Source organism: Pristiophorus japonicus, chromosome 16 (assembly GCF_044704955.1).
Source record: "Pristiophorus japonicus isolate sPriJap1 chromosome 16, sPriJap1.hap1, whole genome shotgun sequence".
NCBI lineage: Eukaryota > Metazoa > Chordata > Chondrichthyes > Pristiophoridae > Pristiophorus > Pristiophorus japonicus.
Window position 1 is genome coordinate 59,989,520 of NC_091992.1, and position 23,400 is coordinate 60,012,919.

The 23,400-nt window shown below is 46.1% G+C and overlaps 1 protein-coding gene across 2 annotated transcripts in view; it reads right to left on the reverse strand.

Moving 5' to 3' along the window:
• The window catches only part of LOC139226535 (protein spinster homolog 3-like), a 184,616-nt gene that overhangs the window by 42,305 nt on the left and 118,911 nt on the right, over positions 1–23,400 (reverse strand). Inside the window, exons 9-11 of one of the 2 annotated variants that reach the window (XM_070857368.1) lie at positions 18,746–18,811; positions 16,475–16,573; positions 11,825–11,996 (exon numbers count right to left, since the gene is read on the reverse strand). In XM_070857368.1, the coding sequence (XP_070713469.1) occupies positions 11,825–11,996; positions 16,475–16,573; positions 18,746–18,811 (337 nt within the window). The remainder of the gene's footprint in view (positions 1–11,824; positions 11,997–16,474; positions 16,574–18,745; positions 18,812–23,400) is intronic. The other variant, XM_070857369.1, reaches the window with a different exon arrangement.

The window sequence follows — 23,400 nt, forward strand, 5'->3', positions numbered from 1 at the left end:
TAAACCTGAGAACTGGGAGAAATTTAGAATTCAACAGAGGAGAACTAAAGGTTTAATTAGGAAGGGGAAAATATAGAGTATGAGAGTAAGCTTGCAGGGAACATAAAAGCTGACTGCAAAAGCTTCTATAGATATGTGAAGAGAAAAAGATTAGTGAAGACTAATGTAGGTCCCTTGCAGTCAGAATCAGGTGAATTCATAATGGGAAACAAGGAAATGGCAGACCAATTGAACAAATACTTTGGTTCTGTCTTCACTAAGGAAGACACGAATAACCTCCCAAAAATACTAGGGGACCAAGGGTCTAGCTAGAAGGGGGAACTGAGTGAAATCCTTATTAGTCAGAAAATTGTGTTAGGGAAATTGATGGGATTGAAGGCCGATAAATCCCCAGGGCCTGATAGTCTGCATCCCAGAGTACTTAAGGAAGTGGCCCCAGAAATAGTAGGTGCATTAGTCATTTCCAACAGTCTATCGACTCTGGATTAGTTTCTATGGATTGAAGGGTAGCTAATGTAACCCCACTTTTTAAAAAAGGAGGGAGAGAGAAAACAGGGAATTCTAGACCGGTTGCCTGACATCGGTGGTGGGGAAAATGCTGGCGTCAATTATTAAAGATGCAATAGCAGCGCATTTGGAAAGCAGTGACAGGATCGGTCCAAGTCAGCATGGATTTATGAAAGGGAAATCATGCTTGACAAATCTTCAAGAGTTTTTTGAGGATGTAACTAGTAGAGTGGATAAGGGAGAACCAATAGATGTGGTGTATTTGGACTTTCAAAAGGCTTTTGACAAGGTCCCACACAAGAGATTAGTGTGCAAAATTAAGACACATGGTATTGGGGATAACGTATTGACGTGGATAGAGAAATGTTTGGCAGACAGGAAGCAAAGAGTGGGAATAAACGGGTCCTTTTCAGAATGGCAGGCAGTGACTAGTGGGGTGTCACGGGGTTCAGTGCTGGGGCCCCAGCTATTTACAATATACAGTAATGATTTAGACGAAGGAATTGAATGTAATATCTCCAAGTTTGCAGATGACACTAAGCTGGGTGGCAGCGCGAGCTGCGAGGAGGATGCTAGGAGGCTGCAGGGGGACTTGGACAGGTTAGGTGAATGGGCAAATGCATGGCAGATGCAGTATAATGTGGATAAATGTGAGGTTATCCACTTTGGTGGCAAAAACAGGAAGGCAGATTATTATCTGAATGGTGACAGATTAATAAAAGGGAATGAGATCTGGGTGTCATGGTACATCTGTCATTGAAGGTAGGCATGCAGGTACAGCAGGCAGTAAAGAAAGCAAATGGCATGTTGGCCTTCATAGCCAGGGGATTTGGGTATAGGAGCAGGGAGGTCTTCCTGCAGTTGTACAAGGCCTTGGTGAGACCACACCTTCAGTATTGTGCGCAGTTTTGGTCTCCTAATCTGAGGGAGGACGTGCTTGCTATTGAGGGAGTGCAGCAAAGGTTCACCAGACTGATTCCCGGGATGGCAGGACTGACATATGAGGAAAGACTGGATCAGCTAGGCTTATACTCACTGGAATTTAGAAGAATGAGAGAGGATCTCATAGAAACGTATAAAATTCTGACGGGACTGGACAGGTTAGATGTAGGAAAAATGTTCCCAATGTTGGGGAAGTCCAGAACCAGGACACACAGTCTAAGGATAAGGGGTAAGCCATTTAGGACTGAGATTAGGAGAAACTTTTTCACCCAGAGAGTTGTGAACCTCTGCCACAGAAAGTTGTTGATGCCAGTTCGTTGGACATATTCAAAAGGGAGTTAGATGTGGCCCTTACGGCTAAAGGGATCAAGGGGTATGGAGAGAAGGCAGGAGTGGGGTACTGAGGTTGAATGATCAGCCATGATAATATTGAATGGCGGTGCAGGCTCAAAGGGCCGAATGGCCTGCTCCTGCACATATTTTCTATGTTTCTATGTTTCCACTGGCGGCAGGATCAATAACCAGAGGACACAGATTTAAGATCATTGGCAAAAGAATCAGAGGGGCGGGATGAGCAATGTTCCCTTTAAGCTGACCACCCGCGCAACACTCCAGTGGTCCCACGCAGCCGGTGAGATGGCTTTTAAATTAAAAAAAGATGTGCATGCATAGACATAAGAACATAAGAAATAGGAGCAGGAGTAGGCCATATGGCTCCTCGAGCCTGCTCCGCCACTCAATAAGACCACGGCTGATCTGATCTTGGCCTCAACTCCACTTCCCCGCCCGCTCCCCATAACCCTTTATTCCTTTATCGCTCAAAAATCTGTCTATCTCCACCTTAAATATATTCAATGACCCAGCCTCCACAGCTCTCTGGGGTAGAGAATTCCACAGATTCATGACCCTCTGAGAGAAGAAATTCCTCCTCATTTCTGTTTTAAATGGGCGACCCCTTATTCTGAATCTATGGCCCCTAGTTCCAGATTCCCCCACGAGACTTTTGAATGGGCCGCTCAGCTCATTATGGGGTATTGTGGACCCCCCAAAAAATTACAGGGAACATTGGAGATGAGAATTCATTTTATGCAGGGAGTTGTTGGAAACCACCGCAGCAGATTCAATAGTAATTTTCAAAAGGGAATTGGATAAATACTTGGAAAAGTAAAAATTTGTAGGGTTGTGGGGAAAAAGCAGGGGAATGGGACTAATCGGATAGCACTGACAAAGAGCCGGCACTAGCACAATGGGCCGAATGGACTCCTTCTGTAGTGTAAGATTCTATGATACTTATCTCCTGGTCACTCAGTTATAGCCTAGGGCCCTCCTATACTCCACTCCACCGTGTTGGTTTCTCTGAAAACAGACTGGCTCTGAAACCTCAGCCCTGCAGCATAATCGACACACGTTGTTTCAAATCGGCAGCAACCTGCTGAACTGAGGCCAAGGAAATTAAACCTGAAGCCGGTGAGTCTGGCTGGTTTCTCTTCGGTTTACCCAAAACCCAACTCTGGTATATCGGTGTTAACTGTGGTTCAGTGGTAACTCTCTCGCCTCTGCATCTTTCCAAGTGCCTTGGGACGTCTTACTAAATAAATGCAAGATGTTGTTGCTGTTGTTGGGTCAGAAGGTCGTGGGTTCAAGTCCCACTCCAGTTACTTGAGCACACAAATGCAGACTGACACTCCAGTGCAGTGCTGAGGGAGTGCTGCACTGTCGGAGGTGCCGTCTTTCGGATGAGACATTAAACCGAGGCCCTGCCTGCTCTCTCAGGTGGGCGTAAAAGATCCCACGACATTATTTCAAAGAAGAGTAGGAGTGTTTTCCCCAGAATCCTGCCCAATCATTATCTCTCAACCGATATCACTAAGTTCCCGCTCGATTCCGCTGTTGTTTGTCAGCACAATTCGCTCGATATAACTGGTGCAAAAGATCACGGAACTTTAAGAGCAAGTTACGCTCAGCACAACACGAGTTCCTCGGTCTTTTGCGCTAGTTTTCAAACTTCACACTAGAAGCAGGCCCTGCCCACAAAACTGGTCCCGCCCCCAAGCTGAATTAATCACTATTGGGAGTTTAAGATAATTACGCTAGTTTGCAGGCCTTCAAGGAGGCTCTAAAAATTAAGCTGGCTCTTTTGGCCGCAAGGACACTAATAGGCTGGTTTTACAAGGTTTTGAATTAATTTTATTTTAAATTAATAAGGAACTGACTATTGTACCCCAATCTAACTGGAAAATAGTTTTGTACATTTTCAGTTTCAGTCATTTAAAATTGGGTTACTCACAGGTGATGACACTGTGATTTTAAATGTTTATTTTTAGTGATTAAACCCATTTTCAGTTGTACTAAATCAAACCTTTCCAAGTTACAACTCTTACATGTATCAAGGAATATTTTTTAAAGCAAATGTTATTTTAAAGAAATGACGTTCTAAAACGCTGCTCAATTGCACTGGTTCGTGGCAGAATTTGCATTCAGCGATATGCAAATGAGTTTGAGCAGAAACACGGGGCGGGGGGAGGAGAGACACTTCACAAAACGGGCACAACCATGCATGCAAATTGTGTCGGAATCGCCAATCACGCCCAAAGCGGAAACTTTACCCCCTGGTCATTACCACATTGGTGTTTGTAGGAGCTTGCTGTGCATAAATTGACAGCTGCATTTCCTACATTACACCAGTGACTTGATTTCAAAAGTACTTCATTGGCTGTAAATTACTTTGGATGCCCGAAGTCATAAAAGGCGCTATACAATTTCTTTCCTGAGCAAAATGCTGACATCGTCACATGCAATGACATGAGAAACCCATTTTCCTTACTCAATGAGTTTGGGAATGCTGGACTCCGTGTGTGCTTTTGTTGGGGTTGAAAACGAACGGAGACTGTGCCAGTTTCCATTACCAGGTGGCAGTATAACTATAATCCATGGGGTCAACAGTCTGGCCTCATGCAGAAGTGGAACGGAGGCAGTTGTGTCCTGGAGCTAGATCAGGGCTGCCCAATTCCAATTCACTCGATACTGGTTTGTCTTTCCAATTTAACCACTCTTCTCTTCTGAAGATGGAGGTAAATTCAGTCGCAACCTATGAGGAGGAGTGCAAGAGGTTGCAGGAGGATAGAACCAGGCTGGAGGACATCAGATGCAGTTCAATGGAGAGACAAAGGGCAATTAGGGATGGGCAATAAATGCTGGCCTTGCCAGCGACGTCCACATCCCATGAAGGAATTAAAAAAATATGAAATTGCAGGGAAAAGATTGTTGAAATGAAATATACCTTAAATGGTAGGAGTCGGCAGAACGGAAGAACAGAGTGATCTGGCAGAGCAGTGATGTAGATCATTCAAGATGGGAGTGAAATTTTAAAACCCATAAGAAGACAAATGGATTTCTGAGATGTATACATAGTGGCACGGTATATAACATGCAGGCCGTGATCCTGACCAACGTATCCATTACAGACCCAATCCACGTCCGGACCGGGGTCAAGCAGGGCCACATCATCGCGCCAATCTTCTCAATCTTCTCAATCTTCCTTGCTGCCATGCTCCACCTCACACTCAACAAGCTCCCCGCTGGAGTGGAACTAAACTACAGAACCAGTGGGAACCTGTTCAACCTTCGTCACCTCCAGGCCAGGTCCAAGACCACCCCGACCTCTGTCGTCGAACTGCAGTACGCGGACGACGCATGCGTCTGCGCACATTCAGAGGCTGAACTCCAAGTCAAAATGGTCAACACCTTCACTGAGGCATACGAAAGCATGGGCCTTACACTAAACATCCGTAAGACAAAGATCCTCCACCAGCCTGACCCCGCCACACAGCACCGCCCCCCGGTCATCAAGAATCAGGGCGCAGCCCTGGACAACGTGGACCACTTTCCCTACCTCGGGAGCTAATCAACAAGGGCAGACATTGACGACGAGATTCAACACCGCCTCCAGTGCGCCAGCTGCAGCCTTCAGCTGCCTGAGGAAAAGTGAGATCTAAGATCAGGCCCTCAAATCTGCCACCAAGCTCATGGGCTACAGGGCTGTAATGATACCCGCCCTCCTGTATGGCTCAGAAATGTGGACCATTTACAGTAGACACCTCAAATTGCTGGAGAAATACCATCAACGATGTCTCCGCAAGATCCTGCAAATCCCCTGGGAGGACAGATGCACCAACATTAGTGTCCTCAACCAGGCCAACATCCCCAGCATCGAGGCATTGATCACACTTGACCAGCTCCGCTGAGCGGGCCACATTGTTCGCATGCCTGACACAAGACTCCCAAAGCAAGCGTTCTACTCGGAACTCCTACACGGCAAGCGAGCCCCAAGTGGGCAGAGGAAACGTTTCAAGGACACCCTCAAAGCCTCCCTGATAAAATGCAACATCCTCACAGGCACCTGGGAATCCCTGGCCAAAGACTGCCCTAAGGGGAGGAAGTGCATCCGGGAGGGCGCTGAGCACCTCGAGTCTCGTCGCCGAGAGCATGCAGAAACCAAACGCAGGCAGCGGAAGGAGCGTGCGGCAAACCAGACTCCCCAGCCACCCTTTCCTTCAACCACTGTCTGTCCCACCTGTGACAGAGACTGGAATTTCCGTGTTGGACTGTTCAGTCACCTAAGAACCCATTTTTAGAGTGGAAGCAAGTCTTCCTCAATTTTGAGGGACTGCCTATGATGATGATGATATAATAACAAAGAAGCGATATTGAATTTGTACAAGATGCTAGTTAGGCTGAGCACAGAGAATGAGGTGTAGTTCTAAACACTTCATTATAAGAAGAATATTGGAAAAAGAAAGAATTTGCATTTATATAGCACCTTCCATGACCTAAGGACATCCCAAAGCATTTCACAGCCAATGAAACACTTTTGAAGTGGGGTCACTATTGTAATATAGGAAGCACAACAGCCAATTTGCACCCAGCAAGGTCCTACAAATGAGATAAATGGCCAGATTACCTGTTTTTAATGATATTGTTCCAGGGATAAATACTGGCCAGAACACCGGGGAGAACTATCTTGCTCTTCGAATAGTGCCACAGGATCTTTTACACCCTTCTAAGGGAGCAGACGGTTTAATGTCTCATCCAAAAGACGGCACCCCCCGACAGTGCAGCACTCCTGCAGTACTGCACTGAAGTGCCAGCCTGGATTTTGTGCTTAAGTTTCTGGAGTGGGTCAACCCACAAACTTTTGAGGTAACTGTGCCACCAACTGAGCCGCAGCTGACAGCTAAATCACATTTCCTGATCAAGAATCGAAACTGGGACGCGGCAGAGAGAATGCTGATCCGAACCACGAGAACACCAGAGCAGTGGAAAGGATATAGGAAAGATTCAGTAGAATGATACCCTGAATAAGAGGTTATAATCGCATAGAATTACATAGTAATTACAACACGGAAAGGGCCCGCTGTGGCCCCACCAGTACACGAGCAGAATCCTAATCCCATGTGCCTGCTCTGCTCCCATATCTCTATCTTCATTTACTTCATTCACCTATCTAATCTATTCTTAAAGGTTAACGTGGGCTTGGAGATGTAGGTCAGCGAGCAAAGAGATGCTGGGTGAACGTTAGTGAGCGTTAGGATATGGTCAGCTGAGTTTACGGAGGGTGCAAGATAGGAGGCCAGTCAAGAAAGCATTGGAATAGTTGAGTCTGTAGGTGAGAAAAGCATCGATGAGGGTTTCAGCAGCAGGGGACTGAGGTAGGGGCGGAGACAGGCGCTATTATGGAAGTGGAAGTCAGCGGTCCTGATGAAGTTGACTTGTAGACAGCACTGACGAACCGATGTCCAGGTTAGATGCAGAAAGAATGTTCCCGATGTTGGGGAAGTCCAGACCCAGGGGTCACAGTCTAAGGGTAAGGGGTAAGCCATTTAGGACCGAGATGAGGAGAAACTTCTTCACTCAGAGAATTGTAAACCTGTGGAATTCTCTACCACAGAAAGTTGTTGAGGTCAGTTCGTTAGATATATACAAGAGCGAGTTAGATGTGACCCTTATGGCTAAAGGGATCAAGGGGTATGGAGAGAAAGCAGGAATAGGGTACTGAAGTTGCATGATCAGCTATGTTCATATTGAAAGGTGGTGCAGGCTCAAGGGGCTGAATGGCCTACTCCTATTTTCTATACCCAGGTTCAGAGACAGGCCTGGAGGACAGGTGAGTCGAGGGGCTGTTTGAGGGTCAGAGTATCAGCATCGCTAGAGGCTTTCCTCTGGGAAATGGGGAGCCGAGGAGGTGTACAGAATCGACCCTGAGCCAGCAATAGGCTGATCAAGGAGGTGAGTGCTGGACTCAGTGAGGAACAATGCACACCAACGGATCCAGTGTACCAGCAGAGGGGTGAATGGAGTCAGCATCAATGGGAAGCAGGCAGAAAGCAGGAGGGCATATGTCAGTCAACAGCAGAATCCAGGGCAGTGTGGAGTGAAACATTCTCAGCAGAGGAGCAGAAAACTGAGGACACAGCTGCAGGCCAGGTACTAGAAAGATAGGAACAACAACAACTTGTATTTATATAGCGCCTTTAATGTAATGAAACGCCCCAAGGCGCTTCACAGGAGTATTATGCGATAAAAATTTGACACCGAGCCGCATAAGTAGAAATTAGCGCAGGTTGGTCCAAGAGGTCGGTTTTAAGGAGCGTCTTGAAGGAGGAAAGAGAGGTTTAGGCAGGGAGTTCCAGGAACATAGGAATTACTAGATGAAAATTACTAGACCAAGGTCCATCTAGTTCGCCTTCTACCATCCTGGTAGTCACATGATACAATGATACTGGAGTTGTTGACTAATCACAGCAATCAATCGCTATCAATCAGTTTACAACAGACCCAGCCATGACACGAGGAAACCTCCAGTGGTGGAGAGCTTTGGGAACCATAGGTCCAAAGTCCCCTGTTCCTCCCAAGCCTGCCGTACTCACCATGTCAGCAAGACGACCCAGCAGAGAATTCAGAGTTTGTAGAAAACGGCGGTGGACTTCATCCCAGGAGAAAGTGGATTTCTGGCCAGGATCCAGATAGCAGCAAACGAATGCTGGGAAACCAGCATAGCACTGACTGACAGTCATTAGCTCAGCTAACAGCAGCAGGCGGGGGATAGACTGTAGTCTAGAAAGAAAGACTTTCATTTATATAGCGCCTTTGACGACCACTGGACGTCACAAAGCGTTTTACAGCCAATTTAGAATGTAGTCACTGTTGTAATGTAGGGAAAGCGGCAGCCAATTTGTGCACACAGAAAGCTCCCACAAACAGCAATGTGATAATAACCAGATAATCTGTTTTTTTGTTATGTTGATTGAGAGATAAATATTGGCCCCAGGACACTGGGGCTAAACATAGAAACATAGAAATTTACTGCGCAGAAGGAGGCCATTTTGGCCCATCGTGTCCACACTGGCCGACAAAGAGCTACACGGCCCTCGGTCAGCAGCCCTGAAGGTTACATATAAACCTATGAACAATGAACTATGGCGGAAAGGCCAACCATTCCACCTGACACAACTGCGACACCCCTTATATCGAAACCTCTACACTCCACCCCAACCATGTGATCTCCTGGGAGAGGCAAAAAACAGATAAAAACACAGGCCAATTTAGGGAGAAAAAAATCTGGGAAAATTCAACTCCGACCCATCCAGGCGATCAAATCTAGTCCAGGAGATCACCCTGGCTATATTCGATTCCCTGCAGTATTTACCATTATATCTGCGCTGGCCAACAAAAGGTTATCCGGTCTAATCCCAATTACCAGCTCTAGGTCCGTAACCCTGCAGGTTACGGCACTTTAAGTGCCCATCCAACCATCTCTTAAAAGTGGTGAGGGTTTCTGCATCCACCACTCTTCCAGGCAGTGAGTTCCAGATCCCCACAACCCTCTGTGTAAAGAAGCCCCCCCCCCACCCCCCCGCCTCAAATCCCCTCTAAACCTTCCACCAACCATCTTAAAACTATGCCCCCTCGTAATAGACCACTCCACCAATGGAAATAGGCCCTTACTATTCACTATGTCCAGGTCCCTCAATATATTGTACACCTCAATGAGGTCTCCTCTCAACCTCCGCTGATCCAATGAGAACAAACCCAGCCTATCCTCATAACTAAGATTCTCCATTCCAGGCAGCATCTTAGTAAATCTCCTCTGCACCCTTTCTAGTGCAATCCATCCTTCCTATAATATGACGACCAGAACTGCACGTAGTACTCCAGCTGTGGCCTAACCAAAGTATTTTTCAATTTAAGCATAACCTCCCTGCTCTTATATTCTATGCCTTGGCCAATAAAGGAAAGCATTCCGTATGCCTTCTTAACCACCCTGCAACTTTCAGGGATCTGTGGACAAGCACTTTAAGGTCCCTTTGTTCATCTACACTATTAAGTGGTCTACCGCTTAATGTCTATACCCTTTCCTTATTAGCCCTCCCAAAGTGCATTATCTCACACTTCTCGGAATTAAATTCCATTTGCCACTGCTCTGCCCACCTGACCAGTAGATTGATATCCTCCTGCAGCCTATGACTTTCCTCTTCATTATCAACCACACGGCCAATTTTATGTTGTCTGCAAACTTCTTAATCATACTCCCTATATTCAAATCTAAAGCATTGATATATACCACAAAACTCCCCATCTCTTCTTCGAAATAGTGTCATGGGATCTTTTACGTCCATTTGAGAGAGCAGACGGAGCCTCAGTTTAACGTCTCATCTGAATGACGGCACCTCCGACAGTGCAGCGCTCCCTCAGCACTGCACTGGAGTGTCAGTCTAGATTTATTTGTGCTCAAGTCCCTGGAGTGGGACTTGAACCCACAACCTTCTGATACAGAGAGAGAGTGTACCCACTGAGCCACAGCTGACATCATTAATGAAATAGGTGACAGGACATAGAAGGTTATTGGAAAAGAGAAGGTTAAGGGGTTTGAAGAGATTTGTAGAATAATGAAGAATAATTTCTGCTGGTTGGCGAATCAGTAACAGAGGGACAAAGACGGAGGATTGTCACTCAAAGAAGTGGGGAAGTGAGAAGAAATGTTTTCATACAGAGGGTTATTCAAACAGAGAACTCTTTACCACAAGTAGCAACTGTGGCACAGACTATAACATCATTTAAAAGGGAATTGGATGAGGATTTGAAGAGGAAGGATATAAAACGACTGGGTGGAAAGGGCAGAAATTAGAGTGGAGTGCTCCAGTTGAAGGGCTCGCACCTGCACAAATACAATGGGCCGAATGGTCGCCTTAACGCTGTAACTTCTAACTCATAGCACCTCGATGCTGATTGACTCACTTCTCAATATCATAAACTAGGACAGCAACCACTCCCAGCCCCACCTCCATTCATAAGAACATAAGAAATAGGAGCAGGTGTAGCCCATTCAGACCCTCGAGCCTGCTCCGCCATTCAATGAGATCATGGCAGATCTTCTATCTCAGCTCCACCTTGCTGTTCAATCCCCATATCCCTGATTCACTTAGTATCCAAAAATCTATCGATCTCTGTCTTGAATATACTCAACGACTGAGCCTCCACAGCCCTCTGGGGTAGAGAATTCCAAAGATTCACAACCCTTTGAGTGAAGAAATTTCTCTTCGTCTCAGTCCTAAATGGCCGACCCCTTATTCTGAGACTGTGACCCCTGGTTCTAGACTCCCCAGCCAGAGGAAACATCCTCCCTGCACTTACCCTGTCAAGCCCCTTAAAATTGTTGTACGTTTCAATTAGATCAATTCTCATTCTTGTAAATTGTGAGACTATAGGCCTAGTCTACTCAATCTCTCCTCATAGGACAATCCCCTCATCCCAGAAATCAATCTAGTAAACCTACGTTGCACTCCCTCTAAGGCAAGTATATCCTTCCCTAGTTAAGGAGACCATGTATAAACCAGAGTAAGGATACTAGGGAACATAGGAACAGTGGCAGGCCATTCAGCCCCTTGAGCCTGTTCCGCCATTCAATTACATCATGGCTGATCTGTACCTTAACTCCATCTATCCACTTTGGTTCCATAACCCTTAATACCCTTGCCTAATAAGTCTATTAATCTCAGTTTTGACATTTTCAATTGACCCCCAGCATCAACAGCTTTTTGGGGGAGAGAGTTCCAGATTCCCACTGCCCTTTGTGTGAAGAAGTGCTTCCTGACATCACCCCTGAACGGCCTAGCTCTAATTTTAAGGTTATGGCCCCTTGTTCTGGACTCCCCACACCAGAGGAAATAGTTTCCCTCTATCTACCCGATCAAATACTTTAATCATCAAACACCTTGATTAGATCACCCCGTAATCTTCTATAGTCAAGGAAATACAAGGCTAGTCTATGCAACCTGTCCTCATAATTTAACCCTTTTAGTCCCGGGAAGACCATTACCTTGAAGTTGCTGTGTTGCTTTCTTTCGGTCCTCCTCAATATGGTTAGCAGTCCAAAGGAAGAAGCCTCCTCCAATAACAGCAATAAATGGGCACAGCAGGAAAGCATACTCCAAGCTTACGAAATCCCAATAGTTTGACTTAGGTCGTCCCTTCCGGACGAGGTCGGAAATCTGCATACAGGCAAATCGCAAAATGAATCATTTTATTCCCCAGCATTCAGGTGTTTCCGGAAGGGCTCGCTGCTGCCCCCTCTGTCTGGAGGTCACAATTTTTTTCGAGCTGAGACACCTCACCCGACAGGATGCTCAGAGGTTTGTTGAGTTGTGAGTGGCTCAGCCAGTCACGTGATGTTCACAGGACTCAATACAACCCCAGCCAGTTGGGTTCAGGGGATCCATGATGAGGCAGGTGGTTGTGAGCCTGGTGGATGAACTGGTAATGTGTAGTGTGATTGTTAAACCTTTGCTAATGAACCAACTGGTTCTTAATCGCAATGTGTTGCTATGAATTCTTAAGCAAAGAACACATGAAGCAAATACATTACAATAGCTACCTGCACCTTGTCCATGTGTTGGGCCACACAGAAAGGCCTGGATCTTCCAGTCAGTTACACCCATAAAGTGGGCATAACCGATTGGGAGAAGGAGAAGAGGTGGGGCTTTAATTGCAATATGCTGATGCTGTTTTGAAGAGGTTGTGTTGACGTCTACGCAATTTCTGTGCATACCCACTCAAATGGAATTGGCATCCCAGGGTTGCCAGGGACAGAGTGGTATTCAAATTATTATTTAAATGGAGAGAGACTACAAAATGCTGTGGTACAGAGGGATCTAGGGATCCTTGTACATGAAACACAAAAAGTCAGCATGCAGGTACAAGAAGTAATTAGAAAGGCAAATGGAATGTTGGCCTTTATTGCAAGGGCGATGGAGTATAAAAGTAGGGAAGTCTTGCTACAACTGTACAGGGCGTTGTGAAACCACACCTGGAGTGCTGCGTACAGTTTTGGTCTCCTTATTTAAGGAATGATATACTTGCTTTGGAGGCAGCTCAGAGAAGGTTCACTATGTTGATTCCTGAGATGAAGGGGTTGTCTTATGAAGAAAGATTGAGCAGGTTGGGCCTATACTCATTGGCATTTAGAAGAATGAGAGGTGATCTTATTGAAAAGTATAAGATTCTGAGGGGGCTTGACAGAATAGATGCAGAGAGGATGATTCCCCTCGTGGGGGAATCTAGAACGAGGGGGCATAGTTTCAGAATAAGGGATCGCCCATTTAAAACAGAGATGAGGAGAAATTTCTTCTCTCAGAGGGCCATGAATCTGTGGAATTCTCTATCCCAGAGAGCTGTAGAGGCTGGGTCATTGAATATATTTAAGGTGGAGATAGACAGATTTTTGAACGATAAGGGAGTGAAGGGTTATGGGGAGCGAGCAGGGAAGTGGAGTTGAGGCCAAGATCAGATCAGCCATGATCTTATTGAATGGCGGAGCAGGCTCGAGGGGCCAAATGGCCGACTCCTGCTCCTATTTCTTATGTTCTTAAAAGAATCTGGTGAGAATGATTGGAAACTAAAACTGTAGAGGAGCAAAGAGCAATCAAATGGCTAGTGGAATGTTGGTTGTTATCTCAGAGGGGCTGGAATAGCAAGGGAATGAAGTAATGTTTCAGTTATACAGAGCCTTAGTCAGACCCCATCTGGAGTATTGTGTTCAGTTCTGGGCCCCACACCTCAGGGAGGATATATTGACCTTGGAGTGAGTGCAGTGCAGGTTTACCAGATGATACCGGGGCCTAAAGGGCTAAATTATGAGCACAGGTTGAATAAGCTTGGCGTGTATTACTTTGAGTTTAGGAAATTGAGGGGACATCTGATTGAGGTATTTAAAGTGTTAAAAGGATTTAATAGGGTTGATATTTCCTCTGGTGGGGGAATCAAGAACAAGGGAACATCATAAAATTGGAGCCAGGCCATTCAGGAGCAAAATCAGGAAGCACTTCTTCCACACAAAGGGTAACAGAAATATAGAATTCTCTGCCCCAAAAGGTTGTGGGTGCTGGGACAATTGGAGCTTTCAAGACCAAAACTGATAGATTTTTGTTGGATCAGGGTGTCAAGGGATATGGAGTAAAGTGGGTAATTGGAGTTGAGGTGCAGATCAGCCATGATCTGATTGAATTGCGGACTCAAGGGGCTGAAAGGCCTTCTCCTGTTCCTAACGTTCCTTTGCATACTATTCAGTAAACCACTTTTCTTGTGTTTGTGCTTAGATGTTCACCAATTATTGTGCAAAGCCATTACTCCCCCCGACAGAAGGACGAGGGGAAGCTCTGTGGCCACCTGCACTCCCCGACCAAGATGTACGTACCTCCAGTTGCCAAAGGAACGGTGTTTATCCAGGCTGCGATTCACAAGAAAGACTGTGATTGAATGAGCCACATGCTTCAAACTCAACCACAGACATGGTGGTGCGAGAACCATTGCCTTTCATGGTGCCACACTGCTCCAGGTCACTGGAATTCATTGGAGCACTTCAACAGCGGCCCTGGCTCAGCACAAACTGGAGGCGAAACTGGGACCCTCTCGTGTACACCTCATCATCAGCATTCAAGTCATAACTCAGCCCCCTACATCAGGTCCGGTTTGGTGTATGAAATTAAAATGATTGGCAAGAACGATCTTGCACTTTTCTCAACCTCAGGACGTCCCAAAGTGCTTTACAGCCAGTGAAGTACTTTGAAATGTGGCAGCCAATTTGCGCACAGCAAGGTCCCACAAACAGCAATGAAATAATGGCCAAATGTACGAGTGACGTTGGTTGAGAGATAAATATTGGCCAGGATACCAGGGAGAACTCCCCTGCTCTTCTTCAAATATTGTCATGGGATCTTTTCCCCTCACCCAAGAGGGCAGACAGGGCCTTGGTTTAACGTCTCATCCGAAAGGCGACACCACCGACAGTGCAGCATTCCCTGGTTGTAAAGCACTTTAGGACATCCGGAGGTGGTAAAAAGTGCTAAATAAATACGTCTTTCTTTTCTCCTGATCAACGGCATCCCCAGCCGCATATGCCACTGAATTCCATGTTTTACTCAATAAAGCTGAGGCTTTAGTGAAAGTCTTCATAGAATCATAGAAATTTACAGCATGGAAGAAGCCCATATCCGTGCTGGCCGACAAAGAGCTATCCAGCCTAATTCCATTTTCCAGCTCTTGGTCCGTAGCCCTGTAGGTTATGGCACCATGGGCCCAAGTTTCCGCACGATAAAAAACGGGCGCCCCTCCGAGCTGGACGCCCGTTTTTCGCGCCTAAAACGGCGCCGGAAAAAAAACTCGCGATTCTGGAGAGCCCTGCAGCTCCTTGTCTGTTTGGCACGGCGCCCAGGGGGGGGCAGAGCCTACACTCGCGCCGATTTTGTAAGTGGGAGGGGGCGGGTACTATTTAAATTAGTTTTTTTCCTGCCGGCAACCCTGCGCGTGCGCGTTGGAGCGTTCGCGCACGCGCAGTGTGAAGGAAACATTGGCACTCGGCCATTTTTGTAGTTCTTTGTAGCCGTTTAATTTTTGAACATTTTTTTAATAAAAGCACATTGCCATCAGCACATCAGCACTTGCAGCCTTCTCACTGTCTCCTTCCCCTCCCTCCCCTCCGTGGGAAAGAATGGGCGCCTCCTCTCCCCTCCCCCCCCCCCGCTGCGTTCGGGGCGGGCGGTCGGTCGGTCGGGCCCGCACTCCCTCCCTCCCTCCCGCCGTCTGGAACGTCTTCCTCCCCCCCCCCCGGTGCATTCGGGCGGGCAGGCAGGCGGTCAGTCGGTCGGGCCCGCAGTCCCTTCCTCCCGCCCGCACCCCGTCGGGAACGGCTTCCTCCTCCCCCCCTGCCGTCGGGAACGAATGAACGAACTTGTGAGGCTGGCTGAAGCACTTTCACACAGGTAGGAAGATGGTTTATTTAATCTTTTCTTTGCTTATAAATGTTTATTCAGGTTGGATTTATTTGTATAATATTTGTATAAGTATAAATAAGGATTGATTGTAGAATTTAATGACTTCCCTTCTCCCCCCCCCCCTTGTTCTGGACGCCTGATTTGTAACCTGCGCCTGATTTTTTAATGTGTAGACAAGGTTTTTTCAGTTCTACAAAAATCTTCACTTGCTCCATTCTAAGTTAGTTTGGAGTACGTTTTCACTGTGGAAACTTTCAAATCAGGCGTCAGTGGCCGGACACGCCCCCTTTTGAAGAAAAAATTCTGTTCCAAAGTAGAACTGTTCTATCTGACTAGAACTGCAGAAAAAAAAATGTGGAGAATTGCGATTTCTAAGATAGTCCATTCTCCACCAGTTGCTCCTAAAAATCAGGTGCAAATCATGTGGAAACTTGGGCCCTTTAAGTGTACATTCAAGTACTTTTTAAATGTGGTGAGGGTTTCTCCCTCTACCACACTTTCAGGCAGTGAGTTCCAGACCCCACCACCCTCTGGGTGAAGACATTTCCCCTCCAATCCCCTATAAATCTCCCCCCAATTACTTTAAATCTATGCCTCCTGGTTGATGACCCCTCTGCTAATGGAAATAGGTCCTTCCTATCCAGGCCCCTCATAATTTTATGCGTCATACATTCACAGGAGGAAATGCAAATGGTACTTACAACTCCGACGATGTAGGGGCTGCTGGCATCTCCGAGAACGTGGCAGATAGTTATCTGTACTGCCTCGGCCATTGAACGACGGGTAGGAATAACAACATACTGGGAAAAGAATAACACCAATTACAGCTCACCTTTCACAGCTGCCACGCTGGATAGGTACATTTACAGGATGCTGGACACAGGCCTTCCTCCAGTTCAGGAAGGTTTCTTCCAACACCAAGGTCGGCTTTCTGAGTCTGCCCTACCAGAAGGAGGTCTTTCTCATTGGCTACACACGTCGGCAAATTGTGAGCACGCTGACCTGAGTAATCTGGCCGTGAAATGAAATTCCTGAGCAGGGGCTCTACATGGACATTACAGGATCCAGCATCATAGAATCATAGAATCTTACAGCACAGAAGTTGGCCTTTTGGCCCATCGAGCCTGTGCCGGCTCTTTGGTCGGGCTATCCAATTAGTCTCACTTCCCCCGCTCTTTCCCCATGGCCCTGAACATTTTTCCTTTTCAAGTATTTACCCAATTCCCTTTTGAAAGTTACTGCTGAATCTGCTTCCACCGCCCTTCCAGGCAGTGCGTTCCAGATCATAACTCACTGCGTAAAATATCTCTCAATCCCCCTCTGGGTCTTTTGCCAATGACCTTAAATCTGTGTCCTCTAGTTACTGACCCTCATGCCAACAGAAACAGTTTCTCCTTATTTACTCTCATCAAAACCCCTCATAATTTTCAACACCTCCATTAAATCTCCCTTAACCTTCTCTGCTCTAAGGAGAGCAAAACCCAGCTTCTCTAGTTGACACCACAGTGACATCTTGCCCAATGAAACTCTGACCTCTGATTTGTCTATACTTGGGTGGTTCCACATTCAATGGAGCAGATACTGAAGTCCACTTATCCATCCATGGAGAAGGCAGGGTCCATGGGGACATATCAGGAATGGAGAGGGAAGGAACAAATGCATAAGAAGAGACACATTTAAACCCGTGTTAATGAATACCATTACTGAGGTGTTTTTTGTAGACAATCTGCCAAATCCCAAACACTCAAGAGATGAGCAAGAAGTGACCATTTAATGATCAGGCTGCTGACTGAAGACGGTTTGTCAAAAACCCCTGTTTACAAACACAGAAACTATTAGCATGATCAAAGAGGTTGGTAGTTTGGAATGGAATGCCAGTCTGGCACAGTCCTCACAAATCTTACCAAGTCTAAGTATAAGTAAGTATTTTGAAAGAAAAAGAGAAAGGGCTGGATTTTTGGTTGCCTAATGCCTGTTAGCGGCTAGAGGGGGCGTTAATGGGAGCGTAAGAGGTTAGCAAATGGGCGTGCAGCGTTTAGCGTCCCGACCGAAGATTCATTAGAGGCAAACCATTCGCGCCTGGCTGCTGATGATCGCTCCGATCCTGACATCAGCCCACGCTTGCGCCCCGGTGGGTAAATTAGGTGCGGCTGCAGGACAATGAGATTATCTGGGTTCCTGAATGGGTGGGGTTGGCAAGAGGAAGCCACAAACTATACTGTCTACGTTTCAAACTTGGTTAAACCCAAGCAAAAGGATTGAGGTGGGATTGGGCCAATTTGGAAGTCGGTCATTTTATTCCATCAAGTATAGACGATTAAAGGGTGGTCTAATTGTGGTGTTTAAGATGATTAGAGGATTCGATAGGGTAGATAGAGAGAAACTGTTTCTTCTGGTGGCAGAGTCCAGAACAAGGGAGCATGACCTTCAAATTAGAGCCAGGTCATTCAGGGATGATGTCAGGAAGCACAAGGGCAGTGGAAATCTGGAACTCATTCCCCCAAAAAGCTGTTGAGGCTGGGGGGTCAATTTCAAAACTTAGCTTGATAGCTTTTTGTAAATAAGGGTATTAGAGGTTAAAGAACCAAGGTGGGTAAATGAGGTTGCAGTACAGAGCAGCCACGATTTAATTGAATGTTTGAACAGGTTCGAGGGGCTGAATGGCCTACGGCTGGTCTTATGTACCCATTGATTAAGTTTAAATGTAAAAAAAATGGACATGTGAAAATCGGGGTTCCTTATGTATCTGAAGACCTTGAACTAAGATTAGCAGACTTTGCAATGTAATAAGAAAAATGTATTTCATCATTTCCATCTCATGAGTGTTTGTAGATTGCAAAATTAAGAGATCTTCTCACATATTCACCTCCACAAGTAGAAATACTTTCTCTAAACAAGCTGCAGCATTAAAAATGTGTTATTAGTCTAGAATGGGTTGCTGGAGCAGCAGTGAGCCAATGGCTGGCACTTACCAAGAGAATGTCTGCGACAATTGCCCAATTCAAAGCGAGGAAGATCTCACCCATGAAGATGAAGAACTTTGGAAAAAGAAGAAGAATTTTACTCAGTATGTCATCTTGTCCTACAATCAGGTACCGGGCAATGAGAAGAAATGTAGTCACCATGGGACTGCTAGTGCGATGGCAATGATTGCTCTTGGCTATTCCGAAATGACATGCCTAATCTTCAGCATGGTTGCCAGTTTTTGAATGCAGCCAATAAGTGATCAGGGAAAGCACAGAGTGGTTGCACTATGAGCTAAGCTGGTGGGTCGTGAGCTGGTTGCAACGTAATCGTGTGACCGCACTTCAGTATGAAAAGATTTGGCAATACACATAGGGCAGGAGAGTGGTTAACAAGCCTGTGATGGAGTGCGACAGGTCAGAGGAAGAGATTGTACAGAGCCACTTCATTGCTGGAAAAGGAGAAAAAGAAAATAACGACCTCAAGACGACTCAACGCGCTTTACAGCCAATGAAGTACTTTTTGAAATGCAGTCACTGTTGTAATGTGGGAAATGCAATAGCCAATTTGCACCACAGTGCCAACACAAAACTGTAGGAACCGGCAAGTAAAAGAACTTGGGTGAGTAATTTAATGAAATTGGAGATAAATTATTTAAGGAGAAAGGTAATCCTAGGGATAAATCACATGAATTACAGGAAGTTCTCATCTCTGAAAGTGCCTGGCCCTTTTAATGATGCATTTTTCTTGCCAGTAAATGTTCAAATGGCATCTGTGAGGGCCTTTAATGTATATTGGAATTCAGAAGAATGAGAGGTGATCTTATCGAAACATATAAGGTTATGAGGGGGCTTGACAGGGTGGATGCAGAGAGGATGTTTCCACTGATAGGGGAGACTGGAACTAGGGGCATAATCTTAGAATAAGGGGCTGCCCTTGTAAAACTGAGATGAGGAGAAATTTCATTTCTCAGAGGGTTGTAAAGCTGTGGAATTCGCTGCCTCAGAGAGCTGTGGAAGCCGGGACATTGAATAAATTTAAAACAGAGGTAGTTTCTTAATCGATAAGGGAATAATGGGTTATGGGGAGTGGGCAGGGAAGTGGACCTGAGTCCATGATCGTATTAAATGGCGGAGCAGGCTCGAGGGGCCGTTTGGCCTACTCCTGCTCCTATTTCTTATGTTCTTATAAGGTAACTCCTGACAGGGCCTGTAACACGTACTGATGTCTTGTTAGGCCCAGTATTTTACCATGCAGTGTTCATTCTCTGAACCTCCCGCCGACTAGAACTCACACTCTTCACTGTTTCTCTGCGAGTATTTGGGATTTGTTTGGGTTTTTCTAGGTGTAGTGCTGCCATCTCCTGGCTGGAAGATATATCGTTGCTCGTCAGCCTCTGGAGAACAGCATTCACTCGGTGTTTGCAATCGAGGTGCTGACGAACAGTTACCCTGTCAGTCTGTTGTAGTCCTTCCCTCAATACCCTCAGTACAGTGGCTGCTGTAAAATTATATACCTGAGGGTTGACCATAATCGTGGGCAGGGCTCAATCCCAAATCTTATCAAAATGAATCATGTTGTTATAGCCGCTGTCACTCAGAGGTGATTTGACTTCCATGAGCCCTTTGCTATTGGCGGTCAGCTACCATTGGAGATTGGAGGTGTGCACTGCCTCGCCGGGTCAATGAGCACTCGCACCTTATATTTACCAATTCTGACTCCAAACTTCTGCAGCTCTCCCAATTCCTATTTGGCTGACTGAAGTGCCCTATGAATATAACCTTCCTGTTTTCATATATCTTCCTTATCTCCTTATCGGAGTGCCAGCTGTGGCTCAGTGGGCAGTACACTCGCCTCTGAGTCAGAAGGTTGTGGATTCAAGCCCCACTCCAGGTACTGGAGCACAAAAGTCTAGGCTGACACGCCAGTGCAGTGCTGAGGGAGCGCTGCACTGTCGGAGGTGCCGTCTTTCAGATGAGACATTAAACCGAGGCCCCGTCTGTTCTCTCAGGTGGATGTAAAAGATTCCATGGCACTATTTCGAAGAAGAACAGGAGAGTTATCCCTGGTGTCCTGGCCAATAGTTAACCTTCAATCAATATAACAAAAGCAGATTATTATCACATTGCTGTTTGTGGGAGCTTGCTGTGTGCAAATTGGCTATCGCGTTTCTTACATTACAACAGTGACTACACTTTAAAAGTACTTCATTGGCTGTAAAGCACTGAGACGTCCGGTGGTCGTGAAAGGCGCTATATAAATCCCAAGTCTTTCTTTCTTTCCTCACAATGTATTCTGTTCTCCGTCTCTCGCCGAGCTCTGCGAACCCCTAGAGTTATTTCATCTCCCAGCTTTAGGGAAGGTCCAGACAGAGTATTTTACTGGATAGTTGTGCCTGTAATTTGCTGAGCACTCTTTGCCAGTGCCAGTGAATTGTCGCTAGGTGTCGCTAGCGGGTAAATTCCCCATCACTCGCGCGTATTTAGAAAACTAAACTGCAGGGCTTGCGTCCTTTACCTCCTGAGGGTCTCTAATTGATAGACCTGTACCTGCTCCTTTGCTATCCACTCTAACCTTCCTTAACCTCCTGTCCAACTACTGCCGTAAGTCATTCTTCAGTTAGTCCTAAGAATCATAGAAATTTACAGCATGGAAGGAGGCCATTTCGGCCTATTGTGTCCGCGCCGGCCGACAAAGAGCTATCTAGCCTAATCCCACTTTCCAGCTCTCGGTCCGTAGCCCTGTAGGTTACAACACTTCAAGTGCACATCTAAGTACTTTTAAAAATGTGGTGAGGGTTTCTGCCTCTACCATCCTTTCAGGCAGTGAGTTCCAGACCCCCACCACCCTCTGGGTGAAGAAAGTTCCCCTCAAATCCCCTCTAAACCTCCTACCAATTACTTTAAATCTATGCCCCCTGGTTGTTGACCCCTCTAAGGGAAATAGGTCCGTCCTATCCACTCTATCTATATGTATAATGTTATATATCTCAATAAGGTCTCCCCCCAGCTTCCTCTGTTCTAAAGAAAACAAACCCACCCTATCCAATCTTTCCTCGTAGCTAAAATTCTCCACTCCCGGCAACATCCTCGTAAATCTCCTCTGTACGCTCTCTAGTGCAACCACATTTTTCCTGTACTGTGGTGACCAGAACTGCACACAGTACTCTAGCTGTGGACTAAATAGTGTTTTATACAGTTCGAGCATAACCTCCCTGCTCTTGTATTCTATGCCTCGGCTAATAAAGGCAAGCATTCCGTATGTCTTCTTAACCACCTTATCTACCTGGCCTGCTACCTTCAGGGATCTGTGGACCTGCACTCCAAGGTCTCTTTGTTCCTCCACACTTCTCAGTGTCCTACATTTCTTGTGTATTCCTTTGCCTTGTTAGTCCTCCCCAAATGTATTACCTCACACTTCTCTGGATTGAATTCCATTTGCCTGACACAGTCCCAACACAGCTTAGTTCCTGCTGCTCCAACAGTCCCTAGTTTGGCCATCATGTCTGAATGATTCATGTAGATGCCCAAAATTTAGCTTTCCTTAGATTTGCTGTCGGTACCTGACTGACTCCAGGATTTTGCGCATTATTTGGAATCCCGATGGTATGTCGGCCAAATTTAATTCTTTAATCACACACACTCGTTCCCCTCCATTCCCGTTTCTGATAGAGGCCTCTGTGTCTCACGGCTCACGCTGTTATAGAAACATAGAAACATAGAAAATAGGTGCAGGAGTAGGCCATTCGGCCCTTCGACCCTGCACCGCCATTCAATGAGTTCATGGCTGAACATGCAACTTCAGTACCCCATTCCTGCTTTCTCGCCATACCCCTTGATCCCCCTAGTAGTAAGGACTACATCTAACTCCTTTTTGAATATATTTAGTGAATTGGCCTCAACAACTTTCTGTGGTAGAGAATTCCACAGGTTCACCACTTTCTGGGTGAAGAAGTTTCTCCTCATCTCGGTCCTAAATGGCTTACCCCTTATCCTTAGACTGTGACCCCTGGTTCTGGACTACCCCAACATTGGGAACATTCTTCCTGCATCTAACCTGTCTAAACCCGTCAGAATTTTAAACGTTTCTATGAGATCCCCTCTCATTCTTCTGAACTCCAGTGAATACAAGCCCAGTTGATCCAGTCTTTCTTGATATGTCAGTCCCGCCATCCCGGGAATCAGTCTGGTGAACCTTCGCTGCACTCCCTCAATAGCAAGAATGTCCTTCCTCAAGTTAGGAGACCAAAACTGTACACAATACTCCAGGTGTTGCCTCACCAAAGCCCTGTACAACTGTAGCAACACCTCCCTGCCCCTGTACTCAAATCCCCTCGCTATGAAGGCCAACATGCTATTTGCTTTCTTAACCGCCTGCTGTACCTGCATGCCAACCTTCAATGACTGATGTACCATGACACCCAGGTCTCGTTGCACATCCCCTTTTCCTACTCTGTCACCATTCCGTTAATAGTCTGTCTCTCTGTTTTTACCACCAAAGTGCATAAACCTCACATTTATCCACATTATACTTCATCTGCCATGCATTTGCCCACTCACCTAACCTCTCCAAGTCACTCTGCAACCTCATAGCATCCTCCTCGCAGCTCATATTGCCACCCAACTTAGTGTCATCTGCAAATTTGGAGATACTACATTTAATC